Source organism: Crocodylus siamensis, chromosome 4 (assembly GCF_052110815.1).
Source record: "Crocodylus siamensis isolate JL-2025a chromosome 4, ASM5211081v1, whole genome shotgun sequence".
Lineage (NCBI taxonomy): Eukaryota > Metazoa > Chordata > Crocodylia > Crocodylidae > Crocodylus > Crocodylus siamensis.
In genome coordinates this window covers 213,760,688-213,787,905 of record NC_143398.1, presented here as the reverse complement: position 1 = coordinate 213,787,905, position 27,218 = coordinate 213,760,688, and the positions used below count along the sequence as shown (strand labels likewise).

Here is a 27,218-nt window from a genome sequence, read left to right as displayed (position 1 = left end):
GAGATTGGGTTGTGTGTAGGCAGGGGAAGCACAGCCATGTGAGGGACTTTCTGCTCTGACGGGTACCTTTGCAAAAGTGGGTTTGGGACTTTGGCTGTGTGGGGCTCACCAGTGCCGAGACAGTGGTGTGCTCAGGGGCTCTAAATGAACCTGGTCCCACTGTCCATGCAAGGGTCTGCTCTGCCTGCTCAGGATGGCAGCACAGGCTGCGTAGGGAGTGGGACTGTGGGTAGGAGCTGTAGGCAAGGGGGTGGCATGCATGAGAATAAGACAGTCACCATCTTCCTCATCCAGGGCAGGAGCAGGCAGAAGGCATATATGTATGTTATAAATACAAAACAAACAAAAATAAGGTTTATTTATGTCAGTAGTTTAAAATGCCTTGCAATACTACTAAATATCCATTATTGGACTTGGCATCGGCTAGTACAGTTGGTTAATCATTGGCTATCAGTATCGGCCAATGAAATATTTATTGGTGTACCCTTAGTAGAAAATGCATAAACATTCCTTCCAAATCTGGTTTGAATATTCTGTGTATTAAATGAGGCTTTATTTGAGAAGTGTATAAAAATACTACTACTGTCTACTTAATCAAGGGATAACATGGAGAAGAGTCGAGCTGCAAAAAAACAAAGCTAAATGTATGGATTGTTACACAGTTGTGGTAGCCTTTTCTGTAGCTGTGAGTGGTACACAACCACTGGCCCAAGGAGAAGAGTAAAGAGCAAAGTACTGTGCTGTGGGCAACATCATACTTTGTTCTTCATGCCAACTTCTTTCCTATTTCTACTTCTCTTACCTTGTAGCTAATGTTAGTAGCTTGGAGTTAAGATGTTAGTGACCCTGGGGTTGTAGACTACAATGCTAAATTAAAATTCTTTTTTCTTTGATTAAAATCTAATCCAGTACCGGAAAAAATGGCACATCCATTGTCCACAAACCTGTCGTCTTATTAGTGGTAAATAATCTTATTTTTATAATGAAAGTGTGTACACCAGGTAGAATGAGGTGAATGCCATGTCCAGGGTGTATATGCTATAACTCTTCCTGAGATAATATTACAAGTGAAAATTTTTCCTTCAAGTTCAATTTTTAAGTACTTCCAGTGTTTGGGAACAAGAGATGGAAGAATACCTGTTGGATCATTTTAGGAATCCTGCTGCTATTCCAAGATAATTCTTGATACCATTTAAATGAGTGACATGGCTTCTTCTGGAGACTATAATAAGGTATCATGCCATTTCTGATAATCTGATCGACCTACATTTTTCAATTTATTCCCTGACACTCTTGTATGCTTCATTGAGTAACCCTAAATTCATCCTTTTCCAAAATGATACCCAAGAAAGTGTCAACAATTTTACCATTTTTGTGGCTCTCTTCTTAAATACCCTCCAGTTCATATTTACAACACCACCAAACTGAGTGTTGTAGGCCTTACTATAATGAATACTCAAAGTCCTTTTAGGACTTGGCACTATTTCATTGCTTTCCTACCACGTGCTGCTGGTCTAAGCCTCTCCTACTGATTATTTTAAATCTCATTAATCAATACATGCAACTACCATTGCCTGACATCACCCCATGCTTTTCTGTTAACTTGCCATTATCTAAAAGAAACACTTAAAATGATTATAGCCCAAACTAATTTAAGTTGACAGATTTAAATGTTTCTTTACCATTTTTTTTACATCCAGTTTTAACAAAAATAAAAATCTAGCTTTCATTTCCACTGATTCTATATTTCACTCATCTTGGGCAGATTAAGTGTAGTCTGCCTTTAACTGAGTTTTGCTGTGTCCTGCTTTATGGTCATGATATGCTTCCCATAAAACAACATATCCTTTTTATGTTTGCAGTCATTCAGCAAGAGTTGGCTCTGTCACAGCCACTTCATGAAGTGTTTTCAGTACTTGCTGGAAATGCAGGGGTAGGGATGGACAGGGGGGGAAGCTACTCCAGAACTTTTGTGCATAAGCAAAAAAGACTACTGACCCTTCCTACACCCTTGTAGGTTTTGGCCTTGTTGATGCTTGCCTTCTTTTACTAAAAGTTCTGTTGCAGACAACAGCTGCCACCACCAAGCTCCCAGTATGTGTGGTATTCCCAAGTGCTTTGGATGGCTTCACCCAGCAGCTGCACTGTTGAAGTGCAAAGTGCTCCTGGGAAGGCATCAACTACTGAAGGGACTGCAGTGGTATGGGAACATCTACAGCTCCCTTCTGAGTGGCAGGAGAAGCCCTACTCTTCAGCAGAGTTGGAATGAATCCTAGTACATAGGATCCTACCCTAGGTCAGTTTTCTGCTGCTGTAGTAGGGCTTAAATATGTACTGTACTGTACATACTAGACTCATAATTTTGCTGGAAGAACTTTACAATGTAGCCGTTGCCTTTGGTTACAGTTATAAAGCTAGAGCAATGATGACTTGAAACCTACAAAAATACCTTGTGCCACTTTATTAGGGAAACATGAAAAAGTTTCTATTAATTGGAATTGCTTGTTCCTGATGGGTCTCTGTGCCACTAGGAACAGGATTACCCTTTAAGTGATGCTTTAAAGGTATTGTCCCCAGGAAAGTCTTTCTTTACAGGAAACTATAAAGGTCTGTTCAGAATATAAGTGGAGCAACAGACTGCATTTATGGAGGGTCAGGTATGGGGATATTTAAAACATTTCATCTAAAATTTTAAATTGTGTTTAAAAAGACCAGTGTGTTTTGAGAGAGACTCTGACATGTGAGGTTCAGCAGATAACATGAACCCCAGGAGCATAATGAGAATAGAAAGGGAATCAGAGTGGAAAAAGTGAGGCAACAGCATGATGGCAGGCATGGAACAGCATTCCAAGGTAATGGCACAGGAAGGGTTGTAGGAATGAGTCAGCAGTGTTTGTGCAGTCTAGATTTTGTACCTTGATATTTTTTTTTTTTTTTTTTTTGAGGAGACAGCTATGAGAGTTAAGATTAGATGAGATCACTTAAGGAAGTTAATGGCTAGAAGGAAAGCCCATGGAAGACGAGGAATGGCAAAAGACTTGGAGATAACCAATCCACAGCCACTTACTGAGCTTCCTACTAGTGCAACTGTCTTGAGAAAACTTTTATCTAGGCATAGGGATTTCAACAGGTTTCTAGTATTTGTTAAAAGCCAATGATATTTAAGTCAGCTGTAGTCTAAAGAACCCCTAGAGTATGTCCATAGAAACATGCTCTTCTTTACTGACCTTTGTTTGGTGTGTGGCAAATCTACCTGCTCCAATGGTTTTCTAGCTCCAGCTCCTTTGCTTCACAAAGATACGGTCCTCTCTTCAGAAGTCCTGATTTAAGGTTTAAAAAAAAATCAAGGTACAACATTTAGACTACACAAACACTACTGACTCATTCCTACAACCCTTCCTGTGCCATTACCCTGGAATGCTGTTCCATGCCTGCCATCATGCTGTTGCCTCACTTTTTCCACTCTGATTCCCTTTCTATTCTCATTATTCTCATGGGGTTCATGTCATCTGCTGAACCTCACATGTCGGAGTGTCCCTCAAAACACACTGGTCTTTTTAAAACCAACTTAAAGTGTTAGGTGAAATGTTTTAAATATCCCCCATACCTGCCCCTACATAAATGCAGTCTGCTCCTCCACTTTTATTTTATTTTTTTAATTCTGTACAGACCTTTATACCTTTGCAGAAACCATTGCAGTTTGTGTGTCAAGTGCAATGATTTTAAAGCCTGCAAAGAAAATAGTGGCAATATAACACAGTGTCACAGAGTGGGTTCTCTAGGGGTGGCCATGGTGTCTCTGGTGGCTCCATGACTGTACTAGTTCCACCCTGAGGGCACCCTCTTGTCTCACCTACCACTTCTTGTTGGTAAAATAAACCAGGAGGCTGCCCATGGGCCTTCGCTTGGTCCCGGTCTGCTGAACCCTACTCAAGCTCCTTGGACTTTGAGTCCTTTTGCTGGGCCTGTCTTTAGTACTGTGCTGTGCAGGGCACCTCAGGCCTTATGGGTCAACTGTGTGGATCCAACCTCCCCTTTACCACACCCCATGCCTTGTGGGTGTTACATAGTTGGCATGCCCTCTGTCAAGGCCTCTGCCCCTTATACTCCTAGGCCTTTTGCCTAGACGCACTATGTCAGGCCTGGGTTTGAGGCACTAGCTCTCATCACTCTCATGTCACCAGAACCCTGGCTCTCATTTGCTGCACCCCCAGGCGCTGAGCTCTCCAGCCCTCTGATACTGGGCTCCACACAATCAGGTGCCCCTCTCTGGGCACTAATGAGGTCACCTCCTCCCCTTACAGCTTCATCCCAAAACCTCTGGTACAAATAATTATACAAACATAAGCCCCATAACCACAACCATAAAGGCAGTGCTCTGCCCCTTTAAAGGGGCAAAGGTCTACCCTTGGGATTAGCCTTGGGTACCCTGTAAGCTTCTAGAGTCCTACTGTGTTTGGAGATGGCAAAGCAGGCAGTACAATGTCCCGGGTAGCTCTCTTGTACAGCAGCTCCTTCCCTTGGATGTGGCCAGGGAAAAAAATTAACCCTGCCAGCCCCAGCCCTGAGCTTATGTTCCCTGGGCTCTGACTCCTTGACTGCCTGCAGGTGCTGGCTAATTACCTTGTTAACCTGTTACTCAGGCAACCTGCAGCTGTGGGGCTCTGTGTAGCCTACCCCTCTCCTTTGCCGAGCTGCTTTTGCCCTTAAAGGAGCAGGCACACCTTAGTACCCTGAGGCATGCATAGTGCAGCTATGTTTATATACATTAAAATGGGTGGAAGTTAGCCAATAGAACTCTAACAAATAGTTAATTCTATCCCTAAGAGTCCCATGAACAACCCTGTGTAGAAAAGGATAACTACACACTGAAGTGGGTAAAGACTGGCATATTTTCAGTGGTTTCTATACAGTGCAAACTAGTTACTAATTTTGTAGTCACTGAAGATAAGCACAAGTGAAGGCATTCAGATGGCTATTCAGCAGCCAACAGCACTGAAACATGATCAGCACAAATAGACCCTCTTTGCTGTCCAACTTAATATGGATTTAAGGATCTGACTACACATATCAAATTGGAGGGCTGGGGCCACGAATTACACTTCAATCATGTAGTTAGAGTCTAAATAAGAGACCTTTTTGAAAAGTTGGACTCAGAATTCTAATTGCAATCAAATAAAAATGTGATTTTTTTCCCCAAATTCTTTTTATAAGTTACCATCAAACAACTACAATGTGTGTGTTGCTTAAACTTATTTACTACAATATTTGAATTATAGCTCATCTTTAACAAGCCCTGTAAGGCTAAACAGTTTCAAACTGTTTTTTAGCTGGGCACAAGTTAATATAACTTGTTTCTGTGTAATAAGTAACTCTCTGAATTGGGACCAGTGCAAATACCCTCCAAGTTTTCAGCACCATTAATTCCAAATTAACCATTTTTTCCAAATGTGGTTTACTAGAATACTCACAGGAATGAAAAAGGAGATCATGAACAAAGACAATTTTGTTTTAAAAAACAACTTCTTTATAGAAAACTGCAGAATTTGAAGTTTTAACATCTGTGATATAATTAAATGCTTACTTCTTTCAGAATGTCACATCACTAAATCAGACAGTGAAATACTGCAATGTACAGTCAATATACTTTATGAATATGAATGCTTGACAGCCCCATATGAGATACTCTGATGTTTGTCTTAAACCATCTTTTCTATCCATTTCCTAACAACAGCCAGCACATTACCGACATGAGCAAAGTTATGCACATATTTAAGTAATTGTATGTCTGAAACAAATCTGAAACAGATGACAGGTTGTCACTTTTTGGTATTTAAATATGAAAATTTACAGTGATTTTAAATTTAAGCAGAATATTCATTTTCTTCTGCATCTACCAGAACAGTTTCATCACTGTATGGTACTTGAGCTGTTGAATGGTGTGCTGTACATGAAGGTCCAGAAGCAGGAGAAATACTTCTCTTGCATAGGTACCAAACTGCAGCTGTAGAAACGGTCATAACTATAGTAAAAATTACAACCACAGTGGTTGTTAAGGCATTTTTACCTGAAACAAAAAAAGATCATTTAAGTGGTTGTTCATATGCAAGATTTTTATACTAATAGATAAATGAATTATGTAATTGGAAAATTTATTACAGTGCAGGTATTAAATGAACTGCATACTTATACCACATGTTCAATGGCATAGACAGGACTGGTATTATTTTAAAAAATCCCTAAACTGTTGTCCTCTTCCTTATCTCTCATTAACTTTTTGCTCTGGTTGTAGTTTTTATTACCATTTGTTGTTTGTCCTCTGTGGGCAAAGACGGGCGCGTCCAGTGGGGAGGGGGAGAAGAGAGAAAAGAAATGGGAAAGAAACAGGGAGGGAGACCAGAGAAAAGAAGATAAAAGGAAAAAGGAGAAGAAAGAGAGGAAAGAAAAAGAAGGGGGGTGGAGGCTACGTCACATGGGTACGTAGGTGACTTATAAGCCCAATCTTTGCCTTAAATTTTACCATTTAATTGCTGCACAAAATCCTAATAATGAATGTTTCACATATAAATTCTGAATACAATTTTCTGAAGTTCTTTAAACAAGTCAATATTCTGAAATCAAAAGGCATAATCTATGCTGGGAAAAAATCAAACCTTTTCCTAAAATAGTGAACATTCCCTTTGGCCGAAGTATTTTCCAGCCACGTTTTCATTATCCCAGAGATAAACTAACACGGTGGAAGACTGGCTATTTGATTTATGTTTTTTCTGTGGCCTGTCTTTGGGAAATAAATTTCTTGGGAAACCTGTATCTTTGAATTTATCAGTGAACTCAACCCATAATGTTGACGTGATGTCGATGCTCACTACCAAGAAATCTACTTTTTATGCAAGATGTAAAAAATAAATAAATAAATAAATTAAAGCATCGGATCTTGTGCCTTTCTTGGTAAATGGAAAATGCAGCAGTCAGAGCACTGGACTGTAACTTGTGTCTCATGAATACTGTAGGGCAGGGGTATCAAACTCATTTGGCCCTGTGGGCATGGGACTGATTTGCGCACATAGCGTGCACCAGGCTGGCTCCACACATCCCATGCGGTGCATAGGGCTGGCATGTGCTGCATGTAGCATGCGGATTCAGTCCAAGAACCACAGGCAGCACTGTGGGCCAGATGACAGGGCTACCATCAAGCCCATATCTTTGACACCCCCTGCTATATGGAAACAGAATGAGCTGTTGCAAACTTTAGTCTCATTCTTTCCCTTTTACCCCCTTCCAAGCCTATTCCAGAGTTTAGGTGGCCCCCAAAAGAAGCAAGTAGGGCCTTCCCTCAAGGCAGTTTTGTCCTATCTCCAATCCGACCAATTCACTTGGGGTTTTTGGAGATATGGCTGAATCATGATCACACAGATCTAATAGGCTGTATTAAGGTTTCAGATTAGTGTAAATACAGAATAAATCCATTCAAAACAATGGAAGTTGCTTCAGTTTCACAAATATGCAAGAGGACGATTTGGCTTTGATTAAAATCCCCACAGAGGACACGTGAAAATAGTTACTATACCAGGTATATTTAAGTTGCTGGCTAAATTCATACATAAAAAGTCCATTCCTCCCAGAAATACCAGTGAGACTACTAGTTTTTTCTGATATTTCTGTTAACTGTCACACTGTTGTTATATTTTCAGGTCACCTTCTTAGTCTGTGCACAAAAGGAGGGGTTAAGTGCCAAGGCTGGCCCTTAGACCAGCGGTTCCCAAACTCTTACAGATTGTACACCACCAATTTAAAATGATACAACCTTAAGTACCACCAGCAATTTTTTGTCATATAAAGTAACAGTTATAACAAATCTGATAATGCATACCACTGACAGGTTGTCTGTGTACCACTAGTGGTACCCATACCACAGATTGGGAACCACTGCCCAAGACAGATGGCTCTTTAGTATGTACAGCTGTGAACTGTGAATGGCTGTGCTGGTCTATCAACACAGGTGAGATAGCCAACACCCAGGAGGTTAGGGAAGCTAAACATGACAAAAGGCAGATCAGGCTGGATACGGCAGTCTGGCAGGTCTAGGGCCAGAAGAGTCTTTGGGGAGCTGGAGAGACTAAAGGGAACAGTTGAGTATCTTTGGGGAGTAACTCAGGATTGCACAGGCTGGATTGGGGGCAGAGGAACTGCTTTGGAAAGGACACTGAACTTCTGACAGCTGGCATTTGCCCTAGTAAATGCTCTGACTGAAGAGACTGTCTGCTGTGCTGATTGGAACAGTGGGGTGCACTGGGTCACACTAAAAGGAGGTGAAGTAGCATCTCAGGAGTAGACCTGGATGCTAGCCTCTTGAATCACAGCACAGAAAACCAGAGAAGGTGATGGATAGCAAGACTGGGATCTCAGAGTGGGAAGGAGCTCAGGCTCCCCTCCTTGTTCTAAAAGCCAAGCCTGGGCTGACTTCAAGGGACTTCTTGACTGGATAAGGCTCCAGTGGCATCCCCTTGGAGGGCTCTCTGTGGCAACCTGCATAAATCAGCTTATTAGAACTTTCAGTGAGAGGAAGTAGGGTTAACTTCCATCCTTTGGATTTAGGAAATGAATGCTTTTGGATATTTACATTTTAAAATGTGTTCAGCAAGTTGTTAGGGTTGTTGGTAGTTGTGCTGGTCTAAGGACATATGCGGACAAGGTTCTTTGGGTAAATGTGATATATCTTACATTAATCCAAATAAACAGTTGGAAAAAAATATTTTTTGCAAGCTTTCGGGCACAAACAACCTTCTTCAGGCATATCAAGACTCTGTAAGCTCTTCTAAGTAGAATAGAGTAGCCCAAATGCAAAATGCAGGTCTGTGAAATGCAAATACCTGGCAGTGAGGATCAGAGGGGTGGAAGACAATAGCGAGAGACAGGAAATGAGGGGGGAAATAGGGAATGTTGAACTGGTGATAGAATGTAGCTTCTAAATTGCAGACAAGTTACCTGGGGTTATCAGATGTCAGGCAGGTTATAATGTGCTATAAATCCAACGTCTATATTTAGCCCATGATTTTTTGCATCCAGTAGATTTATGAAGTGAAGTTTGTAGGCTCACCTGTGAAAGGTGTTTTGTAAATTCCCTTTGAGGATTAGAACTGAGAGATTGGAGAGAGAGTCATTGTCTTGTGAGAAGTCTGCACCCACAGGTAGTCGGGTATGTGTGTCTTTGATATGATTTTCAGTGTGCGTTCATTCTGGTGTGCAGCTGTTGTTTGGTTTCTCCTACATATTTTCCATCAAGGCACTTAGTGCACTGGATGAGATGTATTACATTTCTGGAGGTGCAGGTGTAAGATCCAGGAACGGTGATGGTTCTGTTGTGGGGTGTAGTTATTGTGGGGGTGGTGGTGATGTGTTGGCAGGTTTTACATTTCTTATCCTGGCATGGTCTGGATCCATTTGGTGTGCTTTGGGCCATAGGAAGTTTGCTTCTGGTGATGAGGTTAGTGAGGTTTGGTGCTTGTTTAAAGTCTAGGACGGGTGGTTCTAGAAAGATCTCTTTAAGAACTGGGTCTTCTCCTAGTATGGGTTGCAATTGTTTGAGAATTTTCCATATAGATTCCAGGGAAGGATGGTATGTCATCACTAACGATGTGCAATTCATAGGGATATTCTTTTTGTAATGCAGTAATTCTTCATATGGTATCTGGGTGGCTCTTTCAAAAGTACAACCTATCTCTCTGGAGGAGTGTCTTTGTTGGTTAAAAGCCCATTTGAGATTTGTGAGATGACAATCGTGGGTATTCTCCTCAGTGCAAACTTGGTGGTATCAGAGGGCTTGACTGTACGTTACAGCTGTCTTGGTGTGTTTAGGGTCATTGATGGTTCTTTGTAGATATGTATATTAATCCCTGGGTTTCTTGTATATGGTGGTTTGTATTTTACCATTCTGAATATTGATCATACTGTCTCAAAAGGAAATGCTGGTGCTGGAGTATTCAAAAGAGAGTCTGCTGGGGGGGGGGTGGTTACTAAATTTGTGATGGAAATCAATCAGAGACTGCAGGTTTTTGACCCAAATGATGATGTCATCTATATATCTTAGATATAGCATGGGTTTGGTGGTGCAGTTCTTGAGGAATTCTTTGAGCGTTAAAGATATTACCCAATGTATACACTTCATCCTCACACACAACTTCTGTTTTAACAACCAACACTTCCTCCAGACCATGGGCACAGCTATGGGCACCAAAACAGCCCCACAATATGCCAACTTTTTCATGGCCCACCTGGAAGAAGAATTCCTCAAGAACTGCACCATCAAACCCACAATTCACCAGCAGACTCTTGATATGCCTGAAGAAGGGTGCCTGTGCCCAAAAGCTTGCGAAGTACAATTTTTCCAACTATTTAATTTGTCTAATAAAAGATACTACATTTACCCAAAGAACCCTGTCTGCCTTTAACAAGTTGTTACATTTATATTATGGTTGATTATGGTTAGTTGTAACCTGTTTAGCCTCACTGAAATAAGCAGCCCAACCTATATACTTGGTAGTAACAGTATTCATTTAATAGGAATGCCAGTTGTTTCAGAGCATTCTTTTTATATCATGAATCAATCCAAATACCTTTAAAGCTAGGCGTACATTAGAAGCACACTTGTACTGACACTCAACAAAGAACTCCTGTATTATACAGAGTGGTAACAAACATGCAGATGTAAAAGGAGAAAATAAATTCTCATTTTAAAACGCTTTAAGACATTAAAATTCTGTTTGCTCAACAGGTATAAAATCAGAGTAAACCTAAGCCAGTTTGTTACAACAGCACAGTAATTGGCCCCAAGTTATGGTGGGTTAGTATTTTGCACACAAAATTTATAGACATGAGGCAGTAGGTCTTCAGGAGTCAGTTTCATCAGCTCAACAATGACCTATTTTGCAAGCAAATGTATAATTTAGTTTAGATAGCTATAGAAAATGGATCATGTCTTAGAATATTCTGTGCTGAGAGAGAGGTGTCATAGCTGGTATAGTACCTCTACCAACCCTCCTGCCTTGTGAAGTTCAAATTTAAGTCATAAAGCTTTGCTGCTGTTTGAGAAAATACATATAGCTTAATGAGAGAACATAAGCTGTTGTGATAGTTATGCACATTATACAAGAGGTGCTTATAGAAAAAGCATAACCAGGAAAACTAAAGTGTAAGCTGAGAGAAAAGTGTGCTATTAAATAATATCTGGAAACCATCTTCAAACTGCTCATAAATTTCAAGCAAAGGAATGTAAACACTCACCTGGGAGATACTTCTTTTCATAAACAGCTACAAGGACAAAAAAACAGGATCAGAGTTATAATTAAGCATATGTTTCTTGTTTGTATTCAAGATACAACTTTAAAAAAATAGCTTTTAGAGTCTAGGCAATGGACAGAAAAACCCAGTCCTATAGGAAAAAGTGTACCAATTGTACTTGCATGTACAGAAATACTTCCACCAGTCATATATAGCTAAAAGCAGCCTGAACTAGAATGTCTGCCATAACGGAAATTTCCTGATAAAGGAAATTCAGAATAATGTGGCTGAAATGAAGGCAAAGAGAAGTATCACTTAAGCATGACACTGATAATATTGGCTCCCTAATTTTCCTTAGAGAAGTCACTTTGGCTCATTTCCATGCCATGGGCCAATTATTTCCTTACTCACTAGAGTAAATGCCCTGAATTCAACAATTTTTCCAACTATTTAATTGGTCTAAAAAAAGATATTGCATTTACCCAAAGAACCTTGTCTGCCTGAATTCAACAGTAACTCTCAATTTACACACGTGTAACTGAGAGTGGAATAGGGTCCTAGTAGTACCACTGTTAATGAAATGACCAGTTTTTACCATTAATTTATGGACAACTGATTTGATGAGGCAGTAACATAATGTATTTTCATATTTTAGGAATACTGTTTTAGCGATAGAAAACTTCAGCTACTTTACACACACAAAAAAATAATTCCATGAATAGCTATTCTGTTGGAAGAGACAGGGTAAGCTACAGAGGGATTCCTAGCTTGAACCTGCTCACTCTCTTCTTGGTAGCTTCTTTCAGATTGAAATCATATGCAGTGGCATATGGCTAACTATTCTGGAAGTGAGGAGACAATTCCTTTACAGGCTATACAAAGCAAGTCAGTAAATTAGAAAGGTGATAGCGTCTCTAATTCTGTAGTTGGGACCGGGAGCAGTAGTTGGGAGCAGGAGTGGGCACACGTGTGCTGCAAGTACATGTGTGCCCTTGACACACCCACCCAAGACGAGCGCGGCAGCAGCAACAGCAGCTGAAAGGTAAGCAGGGCAGAACGGTGGGCACAGCTGCAGCAGATCTAGAGAGAAAGCCCCCAGATCCCATTTAGCAAAGAGCAGCAGGGAACCACACTCCCAAACTGTATGCAAACAGGTGTACTCTGTAAGGGCGTGCCAGCATTTGCACCAGTGTTCGCGCAAGGCAGGCATGCAGGAGGAGCCAGGTCGGAGACTTTGGCAGGGGAAAGAGGAAGACTTGTAGCTCTATGGACATGATGAGGACACAGCGTGCTGCTGCTAGAGACCCTGTCCTGGTGGTGCCGCATACCCGGGGCTCTTCTGAGACCTCCACCCAGATGGGGCCTGTGGGAGGGCGGTGGCACCCTGCCCCTGTCTGTGGGGGCAGCCTGGCAGGGACCCGGTGGCCGGGGGGGGCAGGAGAGGGGAATGGGAGTCTCCTCACCTGTCCCTCCCCGGTGGCACCCTGCCCCTGTCTGTGGGGGCAGCCTGGCAGGGACCCGGTGGCCGGGGGGGGCAGGAGAAGGGAATGGGAGTCTCCTCACCTGTCCCTCTTTTATTCACCTTTGGGCCTTGGAGAAGCAGGTAAGGGAGCTCCAGGCTGAGGTCAACAGGCTGCAGGGGATCAGGGCTGCCAAGGATGAAATTGATGGGTACTTTCGTTCTCTGCAGGGTCAGAAACCTAATGGAGAAGCCTCCCAGGAGAGACCTGCTGCAGCAGTATGGCAGACGGTCACCTCCAGAGCCAGAGCTACTCACGCTACCAGTGTCAGCTCCCTAGGTACAGCTGGGGAAGTCAGGAGGCCCTGGCATCTGTGGAAGAGGAGGTAGGAGAGGATGCCTCCAGAGGAGGTGATGCCACGCCATGCACAGCACAGACTAAGTGATGCCGGAACACCAAGAGGAAGTGACGCTGGGTCCTCGTCATCGGCGACTCCATCTGGAAAGAAACGGAGGGGCCTGTCTGTTGTCCTAATCCCATGGCACATGAGGTTTGTTGCCTGCCTGGAGCTCAGATTCAGGACGTCACGGAGATGATCCTGGACCTCATCTGACCCTCTGATCAATATCCCACGGTCCTCATCCATGTGGGAATGAATGGCACGGCCAGGGGCAGCCCGAACTGCTTCATGAGAGACTACAAGGCTCTATGAGCCAAGCTCAAGGAGATGGGGGCACAGGTGGTTTTCTCTTCTATTCTTCCAGTGAGTAGATGTGGACAGCACCATGAGGCGTGCATTGGTGAGGTCAACTGGCGGCTTCAGAGCTGGTGTTACCAGGTGGGCCTTGGGTTCTTGGACCACGACCCACATTTCCACACAAAGGACATGCTCGGGAGGTACGGGCTTCATGTCTCCCTGAAAGGTAAGCGTGTTTTTTCTTCCAGGCTGGCTGATCTTGTATGGAAAGCTTTAAACTAGGTTTGCCAGGGGACAGGGACACAGAGGAACATGAGAATACTTTGCCGTCAAGCCAGGTGATGTGTGCAGGTAGTACCCATGTAAGTGACAGGGCAAGGGCAAACTTAGGAACAAGGGAGCAGTACGTGCACCTACAGGAGGCCTCAAATGCCTCTACACAAATGCTCGAAGCATGGGAAGAAAGCAGGAAGAACTTGCCCTCCTGCTAGCTAGCAAAAACCCAGACCTAGTGGGGCTCACAGAGATACTACCCATGACTGGGCAGTGGGCATAGAGGGCTACAGGCTGTACAGGCAAGACACAGCAGGGAAAAGAAGTATGGAGGGCCCCATCTGTTGCCGGGACCCCTCGGCACGCGAGGTATACTGCCTACCTGGAGCGAGGATTCAGGACATGAAAGGGATGCTCCAGACCGTAATCCAGCCCACCGATTATTACCCCATGGTCCTAGTCCATGTGGGCACTAACGATGCGGCCAGGAGGAGCCCTGATCACCTGATGGAGGATTACCACGCTCTGGGGTGTGTGCTGAAGGAGATGGGTGCACAGGTGGTTTTCTCTTCTATCCTGCTAGTGAGTGGACGAGGCAGACGGCATCGCAGAGACCAACTGGCGGCTACACAAATGGTGGTTCGAGGAGGGCTTTGGCTTCCTCAGCCATGACCGGCACATCACGACGAGAGACATGCTGGGATGGGATGGTCTCCACCTTTCCCCTAAAGGTAAGCGTGTGTTCTCTTCTAGGTTGGCGGACCTCCTCCGGCGGACTTTAAACTAGGCTCGTCAGGGCAAGGGGAAGATGAGGGCGGAGGAAACATCAGACTGCCAGACCAAACAGCACCCACAACTACAGCCCAGCCCAGCCCAACGAGCGAAGCGAATAAACAGGTAAGAGATAGGGGCCAGGGTAACCCTAGGACTAGGGGGTCAGTACACACACCCACAGGAGGCCTCAAATGCCTCCACACAAACACTCATAGTATGGGCAACAAGCAGGAGGAACTCACCCTCCTGCTGGCTGACACCAGCCCGGACATAGTGGGGATTACGGAAACGTGGTGGGACGCAACACATGATTGGGCGGTGAACGTCAAGGGCTATTGGCTGTACAGGAGGGACAGGATAGGAAAGAGAGGTGGGGGCGTGGCGCTCTTTATTAAGGAGGAATACACATCCTCGTCAATTAGCAAGGAGTCAGGGGAGGGGCACTCTGAAGTGCTTTGGGTTAGAGTACAAGGCAGTCGAGGGGAAAGAGACTTAACGGTGGGAGTCTACTACAGACCTCTCAACCAGGGAGAAGAGCTTGACCAGGAATTCTTGGGTCAGCTCACAGAGGTAGTGAAGGCTAAGTATGTGGTAGTCATGGGGGACCTGAACTTCCCGGACATCTGCTGGGAAGAGCAGTCAGCCAGGTCTGAACGCTCACGGAGGTTCTTGACCAGAGTGCAGGACCTCCATCTAACCCAGGAGGTGCACAGCCCCACCAGGGGGGACGCCCTGTTGGACCTAGTGCTGGCCACGGGTGATGACCTGGTGAGGGGGCTGCGGGTGCTCGACCACCTGGGCGACAACGATCATCGCCTGCTGGAATTCACCATCCAGCGCAAGGTGGCAAAGGCATGCAGTAAGGCAGCAGCCCTAGATTTTAGGAGGGTGTCAGAGAAAATTTTAAGTATATGCTGCCAACACAGAAGAGCTGGACTGACATGTGCGGTTTGACTCTGTGAGTGGAAAGTTCCAAGGCTCACCCAGCCCTTGCCCCCTGGGTGACCTGCGGACCTGTCAATCATTGTTGATCTACTTTCCCCACAGACACATGCTCAGATTGTGTCAGCTTCTGACTGAGAGCATGCTCAGTCAGAACCTGACATGAGGTAATCTGACTAGAAATTTCTCTGCGGAGAGGGTTCTGATTGGCTACCAAATTCATATAAAAGTTCAGTGAACCCCTCCCTCAGGGGGGAGATCGCGTTAGCTGAGGACAGAGGCTGCTGCTGCAGGGACTGTCTCTCAGTCAGGCTTTAGGGCCTATAGATCTCCTCCTTCGCCTCCGTTGCTGGTTGGTTTTCGTATCATTTGTTACCCTACGGTTCTGACTACGCTTGCCTGGCTTCTGATTTACCTTGGTACTGACTAACGGCTATGATTTTGGATCACCCTTTTGGACTTTGTTATAATCCGGTTCCGGATCATCGACCTCGGCTTTCTTCACCGACTACGACTCTGCTCATCACTCTGAACTGACGTCTCCGCTGCATCATCTCTTGGCTTCTGACCTCGGCTTTCTCATTCGACCACCCGATTGTCCATCACCTTGGACTGGCGTCACGCGGTTCATCATCAACGTGTTACAGTTCGTTTCACTGTTTGTGATCCCCATTTATGAGCTGTTGACCAGCCCTGGGACTAGGTCTTTGGACTGAACCTCGTGGGCCACCAGACCCCTTTGTTGTTAATTGTTTGTGTTCCTAACTGTAACTGAAGACATCACTACCTACGCCAAAAGCGTAAGTCAGAATAAATCCGTTTGTGCTTTAACCCGCTCCGGTCCGTATCTCCTGACTCCACGCCATTAATCCCACCTGTCCGTGCCAATAGCCACCACCCGGCCAACCCACCGTGACCGCGACCCTGAGCTTGGCTTGCCAGCTCTGCCGGGTTCATCACGACAGAGGGCAGACTTCAACGAGCTAAGGAGGATAGTTGGTGAAGCGCTGAGGTCCCGGAGGGGAAGGCCAAGGCAGAGATGGAACTGGGATTAGCTTCCCAGATTAAGGACAATAAGAAGTCCTTTTTTAAATACATAGGGGGTAAAAAGAAGGTCCCGGGTAATGTGGGGCCCTTGCAGGACGCCATGGGAAACTTGGTCGTCACACCAGACGGCAAAGCTAACATGTTTAACGATTTCTTTGCCTCCGTCTTCCTAAGTAGGGACCAGAACAGCCGCCTCCCTGCTGGGCCCCCCTCGGGACCCGGGGGAGGCACACCTGGGCCACGGGTTAGCGAGGATTTAGTTAGGGAGCTTCTGGAGGGGTTGGACGTATTCAAGTCAGCCGGTTCGGATGATCTCCACCCTAGAGTTCTAAAGGAACTGGCTGAGGTCATTGCAAGTCCCCTGGCACAACTTTACGAGCACTCGTGGTGCTCTGGTGAAGTACCAGAGGACTGGAAGAGGGCCAACATGGTCCCCATCTTCAAAAAAGGCAGGAAGGGGGACCTGGGAAACTATAGGCCAGTTAGTCTTACCTTGATCCTAGGCAAGCTGTTCGAGAAAATTATGCTGGCACACATCCAGGAGGGGCCAGCAAGGGACTGCATGCTTAGGGGCAACCAACATGGGTTCATCAGTGGCAGGTCCTGTTAGACCAACCTGGTGGCCTTTTACGATCAGATCACCAGATCATAAGATGCAGGGGTAGCAGTGGATATAGTCTTCCTGGACTTCCGGAAGGCTTTCGACACTATCTCTCACCCCGTTCTCATTAAGAAACTGGGGGGCTGTGGTGTAGACACCCACACAGTCAAATGGGTCGCCAACTGGCTGGAGGGCCGCACCCAGAGGGTGGTAGTGGATGGGTCCTTCTCAACCTGGAAGGACGTGGGCAGTGGGGTTCCACAGGGCTCGGTCCTCGGGCCCGCACTGTTCAACATTTTCATCAGTGATTTGGAGGAGGGGGTAAAAAGCACCCCGTTCAAATTTGCTGATAACACTAAGATGTGGGGGGACGTGGGCACACTGGAAGGATGCAACAGGCTACAATCAGACCTAGACAGGTTACAAGGGAGGGCAGACGAGAACAGGATGGGTTTCAACACAGACAAGTGCAAGGTGATGCACCTCGGGAGGGACAACCGGCACCATACCTACAGGTGAGGGAACTCCCCTCTTGTCAGCATGGAGGTGGAAAAGGATCTGGGGGTCATCACTGACTCCAAGAGGAACATGGGCCGGCAGTGTGGAGAGGCAGTTAGGAAGGCCAACCGCACCTTGTCATGCATCCACAGATGCATCTCGAGCAGGTCCAAAGAGGTGATCCTCCCCCTCTATGCGGCACTGGTCAGGCCACAGCTGGAGTACTGCGTCCAGTTCTGGGAGCCACACTTCAAGAGGGATGTCGACAGCATGGAGAGGGTCCAGAGGAGGGCCACTCGTATGATCAGGGGACAACAGGGCAAGCCCTATGAGAGGCTACAGGACCTGAACCTGTTCAGCCTCAAAAAGAGAAGGCTGAGGGGGGATCTAGTGGCCGTTTACAAACTAGTCAGGGGGGACCAGCAGGCACTGGGGGAGTCCCTGTTCCCACAAGCACTACCAGGAGTGACAAGAAATAATGGTCACAAGCTGGCAGAGGATAGATTTAGGCTAGATATCAGGAGGCGCTACTTCACGATCAGGGTGGCTAGGATCTGGAACCAACTTCCAAGAGAAGTGGTGCAGGCTCCTACCCTGGGGGTCTTTAAGAAGAAGTTAGATGCATATCTTGCTGGGGTCGTCTGACCCCAGTATTCTTTTCTGCCATGGCAGGGGGTCGGACTAGATGATCTGCTCAGGTCCCTTCCGACCTTAGAAACTATGAAACTATGAAAAAAGGTGGGGGGGGGTACCACTCTACATCAAAGAGTAAACCTCGATGATCAGACTGGGGTTAGAGGAAGGGAAAACTGAGGGGCTCTGGGTAACAATACAAGGGGGTCATGGGGAAAGCAACATGATAGTGGGCCTCTACTACAGACTGCCTCACCAGGGGGATGAGCTGGACCTGGAATTCTCAGGTTAGCTCATGGAGCCTGTAAAGCAGGGGTGAGCAATTATTTTGGGCAGAAGGTTGCTTACTGAGTTTTGGCAAACCATCGAGGGCCACATGACAGGCAGCCCAGGGTAGATAAATATTAATTTTCTAAACTTTGTAGGGGTTCCGTGGACTGGACAGAATGGCCTGGCAGGCCGCATCCGGCCCCCAGGCCGCATTTTGCCCACCCCTGCTGTGAAGTCAAGGGATGCGGTTGTCATGGGTGACCTAAACTACTCAGACATCTGCTGGGAAGGGCAGTCAGCCAGGTCCGACTGCTCATGTATGTTCCTAGCCAGGATACAGGACCTCCAACTAACCCAGGAGGTCATAGTCCCACCAGGGGAAATGCCTTGCTAGACTTGGTCCTTGCCACAGGCGACAACATGGTAAGGGGTCTGTGGGTACTTGACCACCTAGATGACAGTGATTATTGCCTGCTGGAATTTACTATCCAGTGCAAGGTAGTAAAAGCAAGCAGTAAGGCAAAAGTCCTTGACTTCAGGAGGGCCGACTTCAATGAGCTAAGATTAGTAGAAGAGGCACTGGGGTCTCAGAGCTTCAATGAGATGGGAGTCCAAGATGGGTGGTTGTTCCCCAAGAAGACGATCCTCCAAGCTCAAAAGGAGTCAGTCCCAATGCATACCAAGGGGGGCAGGAGTGCTCTGAAGCCCCCATGGCTCGGCAAAGGCATTCAGGAGGGCCTGAGAGCAAAAAAGGAGGCATACAAACAGTGGAAGCAAAGGGCTATCACCAAGGAGGATTATACCTCCGTTGCTCATGACTGCAGGTAGGCTGTTAGGAAGGCCAAGGCAGAGATGGAACTAGTGCTATTGACCAGAATTAGGGATAACAAAAAGTCCTTTTTCAAATACATAGGGAGTAAGAAGGCGGCACCGGGTAACATGGGGCCCCTACAGGACAGGCTTGGCAATCTGGTGATTGCAGAAAACAAAAAAGCTTACCTCTTTAACGAATTCTTTGCCTCCATATTCCTGAACAGGGACTGGGACATTTCCCCCGCTAGGATCCCCGCTAGGATCACGGACAGACCCAGGGGAGGCACCACCATGCCTAGAGTCAGGGACAACCTAGTTAGGGAACTTCTGGAGGGGCTCAACATGTCCAGATGCTCTTCACCTGAGGGTGCTGAGGAAATTTGCGGGGGTCATAGCAGGGCCCCTGGCACGGCTTTATGAGCACTTGTGAGACTCTGGCCAGGTACCAGAGGATTGGAAAAGGGCCAATGTGGTCCACATTTACAAGAAGGGGAGAAAAGAGGACCCTGGCAATTATAGGCCAGTCAGTCTTACCTTGGTCCTTGGGAAGACCTTTGAGAAAATTATCAAGGAACATATCCGCAGGGAACCAGCAGGGGAGGTAATGCTCAGGGGCAACCAACCTGGGTTCACTGTGGGCAGAGCCTGCCTAACTTGGTTCCCTTTTATGACCAGGTCACCAAGTCCTTGGATGGGAGCATTGAGGTGGATGTCATCTATCTGGACTTCAAGAAGGCCTTTGACATTGTTTCTTACCCCACTCTCATAAAAAAACTAGACAACTGAGGCACTGATGCCTACATAGTCAGATGGGTGGCAAATTGGCTAGATGGTCGCACCCAGAGAGTGGTGATGGACAGGTCGTTTTTGACCTGGAGGGATATGAGTAGTGGGCCCTTCTTGAGGGCCTGTACTGTTCAACATCTTTATCAGCGATCTGGATATAGGTGTGGAAAGCATGCTGTCCAAATTCACTGACGACACCAAGATGTGGGGTAAGGTGGGCACACTGGAGGTGAGGGACAGAATCCAGCTAGATCTAGACAGGTTAGAGAGGTGAGCGGATGAGAATAGGTGGAATTCAATGCAGACAAGTGCAGGGTACTGCATCTAGGGAGAAGGAACCTGCAACACACCTATAGGCTGGGGAAACACCCTTCTTGTCAACAGTTGCAGAAAGGGATCTTGGAGGCATTGCTGACTCCAGGATGAACATGAGCCACCGATGCAAGGATGTGGTCAGTAAGGCTAACCTCACCTTGTTGTGCATCTACAGATGCATCCTACACAGGTTCAGGGAGGTGATCCTTCCCTTCTATGTGGCATTGGTCAGGCCGCAGTTGGAGTACTGCATCCAGTTCTGGGTTCTGCACTTCAAGAGGGATGTGGCTAGCATTCAGAGGGTCCAGAGGAGGGTCACTCACATGGTTGGGGGCAGTGGGTCAGGCCCTATGAAAAGAATCATAGAATCATAGAAGTAGGGTCGGAAGGGACCTTGTAGATCTTCAAGTCCAACCCCCTGCCTGGGCAGGAGAAAAAACTGGGCTCACATGATTCCAGCTAGGTAGGCATCAAGCCTCCTCTTAAAGACCCCCAGGGTAGGAGCCAGCACCACTTCCCTTGGAAGTTGGCTCCAGGTCCTAGCCGCCCTAACTGTGAAGTAGTTCTTGCAGATGTCTAATCTAAACCTACTCTCTAACAATTTATGGCCGTTATTCCTTGTTATGCCAGGGGGTGCTAGGGGAAACAAGGTCTCTCCCAAACCCTTCTGGTCCCCCTAGTGAGTTTATAGATGGTCACCAGGTCCCCCCTCAGCCTTCTCTTGTGAAGGCTGAACAGGTTCAGGTCCCGCAGTCTCTCATTGTAGGGTCTCCCCTGTTGAACCCGGATCATTCGGATGGCCCTCCTCTGGACCCTCGCAATGTTGTCCACTTCCCTCCTGAAGTGGGGTGCACAGAACTGGACACAGTACTGCAGCTGTGGCCTGACCAGTGTTGCATAGAGGGGGAGGATCACCTCCTTGTCCCTGCTAGAGAGGCACCTGTGGATGCACGACAAGGTCCGGTTAGCCCTGCCAACCGTGACCTCGCATTGTCGGCCCATGTTCATCTTGGAGTCAATAATGATTCCAAGATCCCTTTCTGCCTCTGTGCTCTCAAGAAGGGAGTTTCCCATCTTATAAGTGTGCTGCTGGTTACTACTGCCCAAAGTGCAGCACCCTGCACCTGTCAGTATTGAAATGCATCCTGTTTATGTCAGCCCACCCCTGTAACCTATCCAGGTCTAGCTGCAATCTTTCCCTCCCTACTAGCGTGCTCACCTCACCCCAAATTTTGGTATCATCAGCGAATTTAAACAGGTTGCTTTTCACCCCGCCGTCCAAATCGCTGATAAGGAAATTGAACACCGTGGGCCCAAAGACCGAGCCCTGGGGGACTCTGCTGCCCACTTCCCCCCAGGTTGAATACGACCCATCCACCACCACCCTCTGAGTGCGACCCTTCAGCCAATCTGCAATCCATCTGACTGTGTAGGCATCAATGCCACAGTTGCCCAATTTTTTAATGAGGATGGGGTGGGAGACGGTGTCAAAGGTCTTGCTGAAGTCCAGAAAGACTACATCCACGGCGACACCTGCATCGAAGACTTTTGTGACCTGATCATAAAAGGCAATCAGGTTGGTCTGACATGACCTGTCCCTAATGAAACCGTGCTGGTTGCCCTTGAGCATCATCCCTGAAGCCGGCCCATTGCAGATGTGCTCCATGATGATCTTCTCAAAGAGTTTCCCTAGGATTGAGGTAAGACTGACGGGCCTATAGTTGCCTGGGTCCTCCCTCCTCCCTTTTTTAAAGATGGGGACCACGTAGGCTATCTTCCAATCATCCGGCACCTGGGCCGAGTACCACGAGCACTCGTAAAGCCGTGCTGAGAGCCCTGCAATAACCCCTGCTAGCTCCCTCAACACCTTTGGGGTGGAGAGCATCTGGACCCCCTGATTTGAACACATGCAGCCCCTCCAGAAGCTCTCTAACCTGGTCCTCCCCAACCTGAGGTCTGGAGGCATTCCCTTCGAGTCCGTCTTGCATCACGGTGGGGAAGTCCCAGTCCCTGCCCAAGAAAACAGAGGTGAAGAATTGGTTAAAGAGGTCTGCTTTTTCCTCTGGCGCAATCGCCAGATTGCCCAGAGGAAAAGAGGTTAAAGGACCTGAATTTATTCAGCCTCCACAAGAGAAGGCTGAGAGGGGATCTGGTGGCCATTTACAAACTCACCACGGGGGAACAGCAGAAATTGGAGGAGGCTCTGTTCCCTTGGGCACCACCTGCAGTTACTAGGAAGAATGGCCACAAATTGTTAGAGAGAAGGTTCAGGCTGGACATCAGGAGGCATTACCTTACAGTTAGGGCTGCCAGACTCTGGAATGGACTCCCAAGGGAGGTGGTGCTTTCCCCTACCATGGGGGTCTTCAAGAGAAGGCTGGATAGATGTTTGGCTGGGGTGTTATAACCCCAGCACTTGTTCCTGCCCAGGACACTGGGTTGGACCTGATGATCTGTTTAGGTCCCTTCCGACCCTAAGCACTATGAAACTATGTAGACCCGGCCAAAGCTAAGGGACTGTAGATTCTGGAAGCACAATTTAAATTCTAGGACTGTTACAGTTATTTCTTAGCATATCATGAAATCTAGTCTGGCAGCTCCTGAATGCCTAATAAACAAACAGTGCAACAGAACTAGTAAAATAATACTTGTGTGATATAAAGCCATGTTATACTTACAGGCTGTTTTACAAAGGGTCCCTGTCAGAGGAACCTCTTCACAACTCTTTTTTTCCCATTTCCCCGACTTAGTGTTCATAAAAGCACATGTATTCATGACCACTTCATCAATCTCCTCCTCAGTCCACTTGGTAAAATTCATTTCTGACTCATCATACCACTTGAAAGAATTATCTGTGATTGAAAGAATTGTACTCATGTTGTTCAAGTAGAAACACTTTTTTCACATTGCCTAATCAAGTAACTGCCCTTAAAAGAAAATGGAACATTCTGAAGGTTTGGTACTTTGTTTAGAAATATGTTTAGAAAGTTGTTACACCTATAGCTAATTATAGTTAGTTGTAGCCAGTTTGGTCTCACTGAAATAAGCAGCATAAAAAAATATGCTCTGAATTTCATGCAATGAGGGCAGCAATGCATAACCATAATATGCTTGTAAGAAAGACCACCTGGGTCAAGAAACCTTCCTATCATATACCAGTACTTGGGCACTTGTTACTGCTGCTTTCCCAAGAGCAGAATATGCCAACTGTATTTGGACAGTGCCATCCATGGTTGCCAATTTGGGATACATTCTCTCTCCCTTGAGACAGTTCTATTTACATGAATGATGTAAGTTCAGTCACATTAGGTATGTGTAAGTATTCCCTTATATGCCATAAACAGTACACACTTACATGCCATACACAGTAGGATATAATTTGTAACTCACCTAACATACATTCCTGCTTAGACATCAGGATTTAAAGTCTTTTTTCTCCTCACACCCCCGCTTTATGCTTACAATAGCAACAAAAGAAAAGGCTAATTTTCTGAACAGATCTGCCATCAGTATACTGGGCTTTTATATACAGTATTCCTTGAGCCCACATATTTTCTTGGAAGGAGAGGCTGTCACAGGTCTCAAAGTTCATCTTGAGTCTGTCTTCAGCAATTTGTGGCTTTACAAAGCTCCTAAAGCAAGTAGAATATTCTTCAGGTACAGGGGCACTAGGACATCTGTTTATTTAGCACATTTATGGTAAGCTCTACTTAATACAGGAAATGGCCCTGACCATCTCTGACCTAAAAGGTTTAATTGTAAGCTCAGCTGAGAGATTTTTAATAATCTTCAGTGGGGATAGTGAGAGCTTCTGGCAAGGTAAATAAACAAGAGCAAACAAGGGGATAAAATGCACCCTTAAGGCAGTGACCTTTTTCTATTACAGGCAAACCCGCAATGCTGGTATTGGGAATTACAGGTGAGGAAAGGTGGTTTTGTGATTAAGGCCTGAGCTTTGAGTTTCTGACCTAGAAGGCCACAGGGGAATGGGGATATCAAATTTACTTCTGTCTCTTTAATAAAATCTTGATTTTTTTTCCCTTTATCCCACATAGGAAAGATCACAGTTTAAATCAGGGTCATTATTACTCACTAGTTGAAAGCATGTTCTCTCGTACACTAGAAGTACAAATGTTGCCAGGTCTGTTATTCTATTTTTCAAATGCAAACCTGAAGCACACGCTAAGAAGAGTTAACCAGGGTCACACAAACTTCCTCAGGCATGCAGATGCCTGAGCACCTCGGCTGCCTGCAGTCATACAATCAGCTGATTGGCAGGAGGACAGCATTCTCCTATGGTGGGAATCCTCCTGGTGCTCCCCCATAAGAGAATAATCCCACTCCATGCACTGCACTGGGTTGACACAGAGGAGTGCAGGGAGATGAGAGTCTTGGCAGAAGGGCATGGCAGCCTGCCTTGCCCCATGCTGCTCTGGGCTGAACCAGAGCAGTGTGGAGTGAGGTGGGGGCATTTTGCTGCAATGGTTTGCTGTTGTGACACAGCAGCCTGCCTTGCCTCACCTCGCTCTGCTCTGGGTCAGCTGGGGGGGCACAGGCAGCAAGGGGAAGTTGGAGGAGCAGGGAGCCAGGCTTGGGAAAGCCTCCATATACCTAGACCCTGGTCCCTCCAGCTTCTGTTTGCCCCACCTGCCACTCAGATAAGTGGCAGGGGTGGCAATTTAAAAGTGGGAGGCTTTCCCCAGCCCAATTCCCAGCTCCCTGGGGTCATACTCCCAGGTGCTGGACCTTAAATTGCTGACCTGTGGTTCAGCTGAATGGTGCGGGTGGTAAGGAGAAGCTGGCAGGAGCTGGTAAAGCCTCTTACCTCTTCCCAAAACAGGGACTGTCTGGTTTGGGAAAGAGGCAGGGACTGGTGGCTGCCTCACAACACCTTGTCAAGACTGGAGTAAGCCCAGACTTGAGAAGGCAGAGAGCCTTTCCTCCCACTCCACAATTCCTGAATCCTGGGAGGAGTTAAGCTGTGGAAAAGTGTACAGATGTTCAGTCTCCTGGGAGAAACTCTCTCAGGTGCAAATTAACCCTGGGTGTTGCTGGATTATTTTCTCCTAGAGTGTTCATTTTTGCTGTGGGTGAAAAGCCCTGAACATCTCCACACATTCAGTTACTACCAGGATAATGATTCTCCCGGTAGAAACTGAACATCTGTATGTGGCCTAAGAGAGTGACCAAATAATGATAATGGGTAACTTCATCAGGATCAGTCATCCTTAAGGAAAATAGTACAAGCAGTTCAAGGTCATAGTCCCAGTAGGAACAGCATAAGGAGACGGCAGCATACTCAGTGCTAGGACAGCACAAGTAGACAGCTATCATTAGGATATTAGTATACTAAATAGTGGAAAACTTAAGGGCTTTTAACCTTTTCTTCTGGTGCTATTCTGGAGCAATGAAAGTAGCATACAGTAACAACCCTCTTTTTAATTAAATCACAATTTTACCTAGAATAATCTCTGGAAAAATCATGTTCCATTCACTAAGCTAAATTCTGTTCTTAGATATGAAAAGCCCCAAGTAATTTATCCGTATTCATTAATGTGTTACTCTGGCTTTACCCAGTGCGGATGAATTTGGAACCTGTCCTTTTTGTATATGCATACTAGTTAAATCTCTTTCTCAGCTACTGATGTGAATGGAGGAAGGAAAGCCAGACTGTTTCCATTAATATGCAACCAACAAGCTGGTTTTACTAATTTTTAAAGCAAATATAGCACTTGTCAAAGCTGTTGGATTGACAAGCCTGGCCATCATTCTATATTAATCTTTGGCACAGGCACTACAGCACAAGTAAGGGCAATGCAAACTTTATATCTTCCTCTGCCCCTAAGTGGAAGAGGGTATTTAGAGATAAAAGTCAGTTGCATATTAGTCCATATTCATTTTTTGACATTGCCAACCAACGTTCTGGTTAGCCTGCTGTTGGTTTTTCAGTTTGGATACTTGTCTTACAAGAGTTGAACTGAGATGGCCACATAATTAAATAACTATTTCACAGACTGGTATTTTCTGAAATCATTACAGTCAAAGTATTAAGACAACATCAACATGGTAAACCTCTCACTTCACTTACCATCTGTATCAAAAATCATGCCCAACAAAATGTTATCAGGGCCGTGCCAGTGATTTTTGAAAGTTTCCAATATAAACGTATTCTCCTTTTCATTTTTTATACTAATAATATCTGCACCAGAAGCTGTATTTGAAAAACAAAGTCAGCTTATTAAATCTTTCTTTTAACATGCATTTCATATAACTGTTGTATATATATAGTTAAAATGTTTAAAGTATAGTTTTTAAATATAGTTAAACTATATATTACATTTAATGTTTCCAATTAATTGTGTACATACATTACCCACTTCCTAGCACTGAGGTGGCATGCTGACAGGAAATAAAATATATGCCCACAGTGCCAGACGGATGCTACTTAAGATGAGATTTAAAGTATGTAGGTAGTTAGATTGATATATATGTAATTTGAAAAGAAACCTAAGAAATTTAATTAATGTAATTAGATCATGGAACTGGTGTCTCAGATGTGTCATATTCCCTTGATTGGTTTCAGATTTTGAACACAACAATCATTTAAAAGAAGCAGCAAGCAGTGCAAATTTAATCTCTTATTACCTGTGCATAACCAATCTGATCATGTATATGTTATTTATAAGTTTTTAAAAATATTAATAAGCAGTAAAAAAGTTATCTACATAGATATGCCTAAGCCCAACCCTTCTTGTTTAATACGTATGCACTATTTTAAAATAAGTGTCAGCACAGCAATTTGCTCTAAAATCCCTGTCAATCTCGAGTTCAA

The 27,218-nt window shown here is 45.6% G+C and overlaps 1 protein-coding gene across 1 annotated transcript in view; it reads right to left on the bottom strand.

The window, feature by feature from the left end:
- Window positions 1-3,505: 3,505 nt before the first annotated feature.
- LY75 (lymphocyte antigen 75) overlaps window positions 3,506-27,218 on the bottom strand; it is a 144,091-nt gene continuing 120,378 nt past the window's right edge. Inside the window, exons 39-42 of the mRNA XM_090041720.1 lie at window positions 26,475-26,597; window positions 23,065-23,238; window positions 11,281-11,307; window positions 3,506-6,067 (exon numbers count right to left, since the gene is read on the bottom strand). Coding sequence (XP_089897846.1) covers window positions 5,865-6,067; window positions 11,281-11,307; window positions 23,065-23,238; window positions 26,475-26,597 — 527 coding nt within the window. The 3' untranslated portion in view covers window positions 3,506-5,864. The remainder of the gene's footprint in view (window positions 6,068-11,280; window positions 11,308-23,064; window positions 23,239-26,474; window positions 26,598-27,218) is intronic.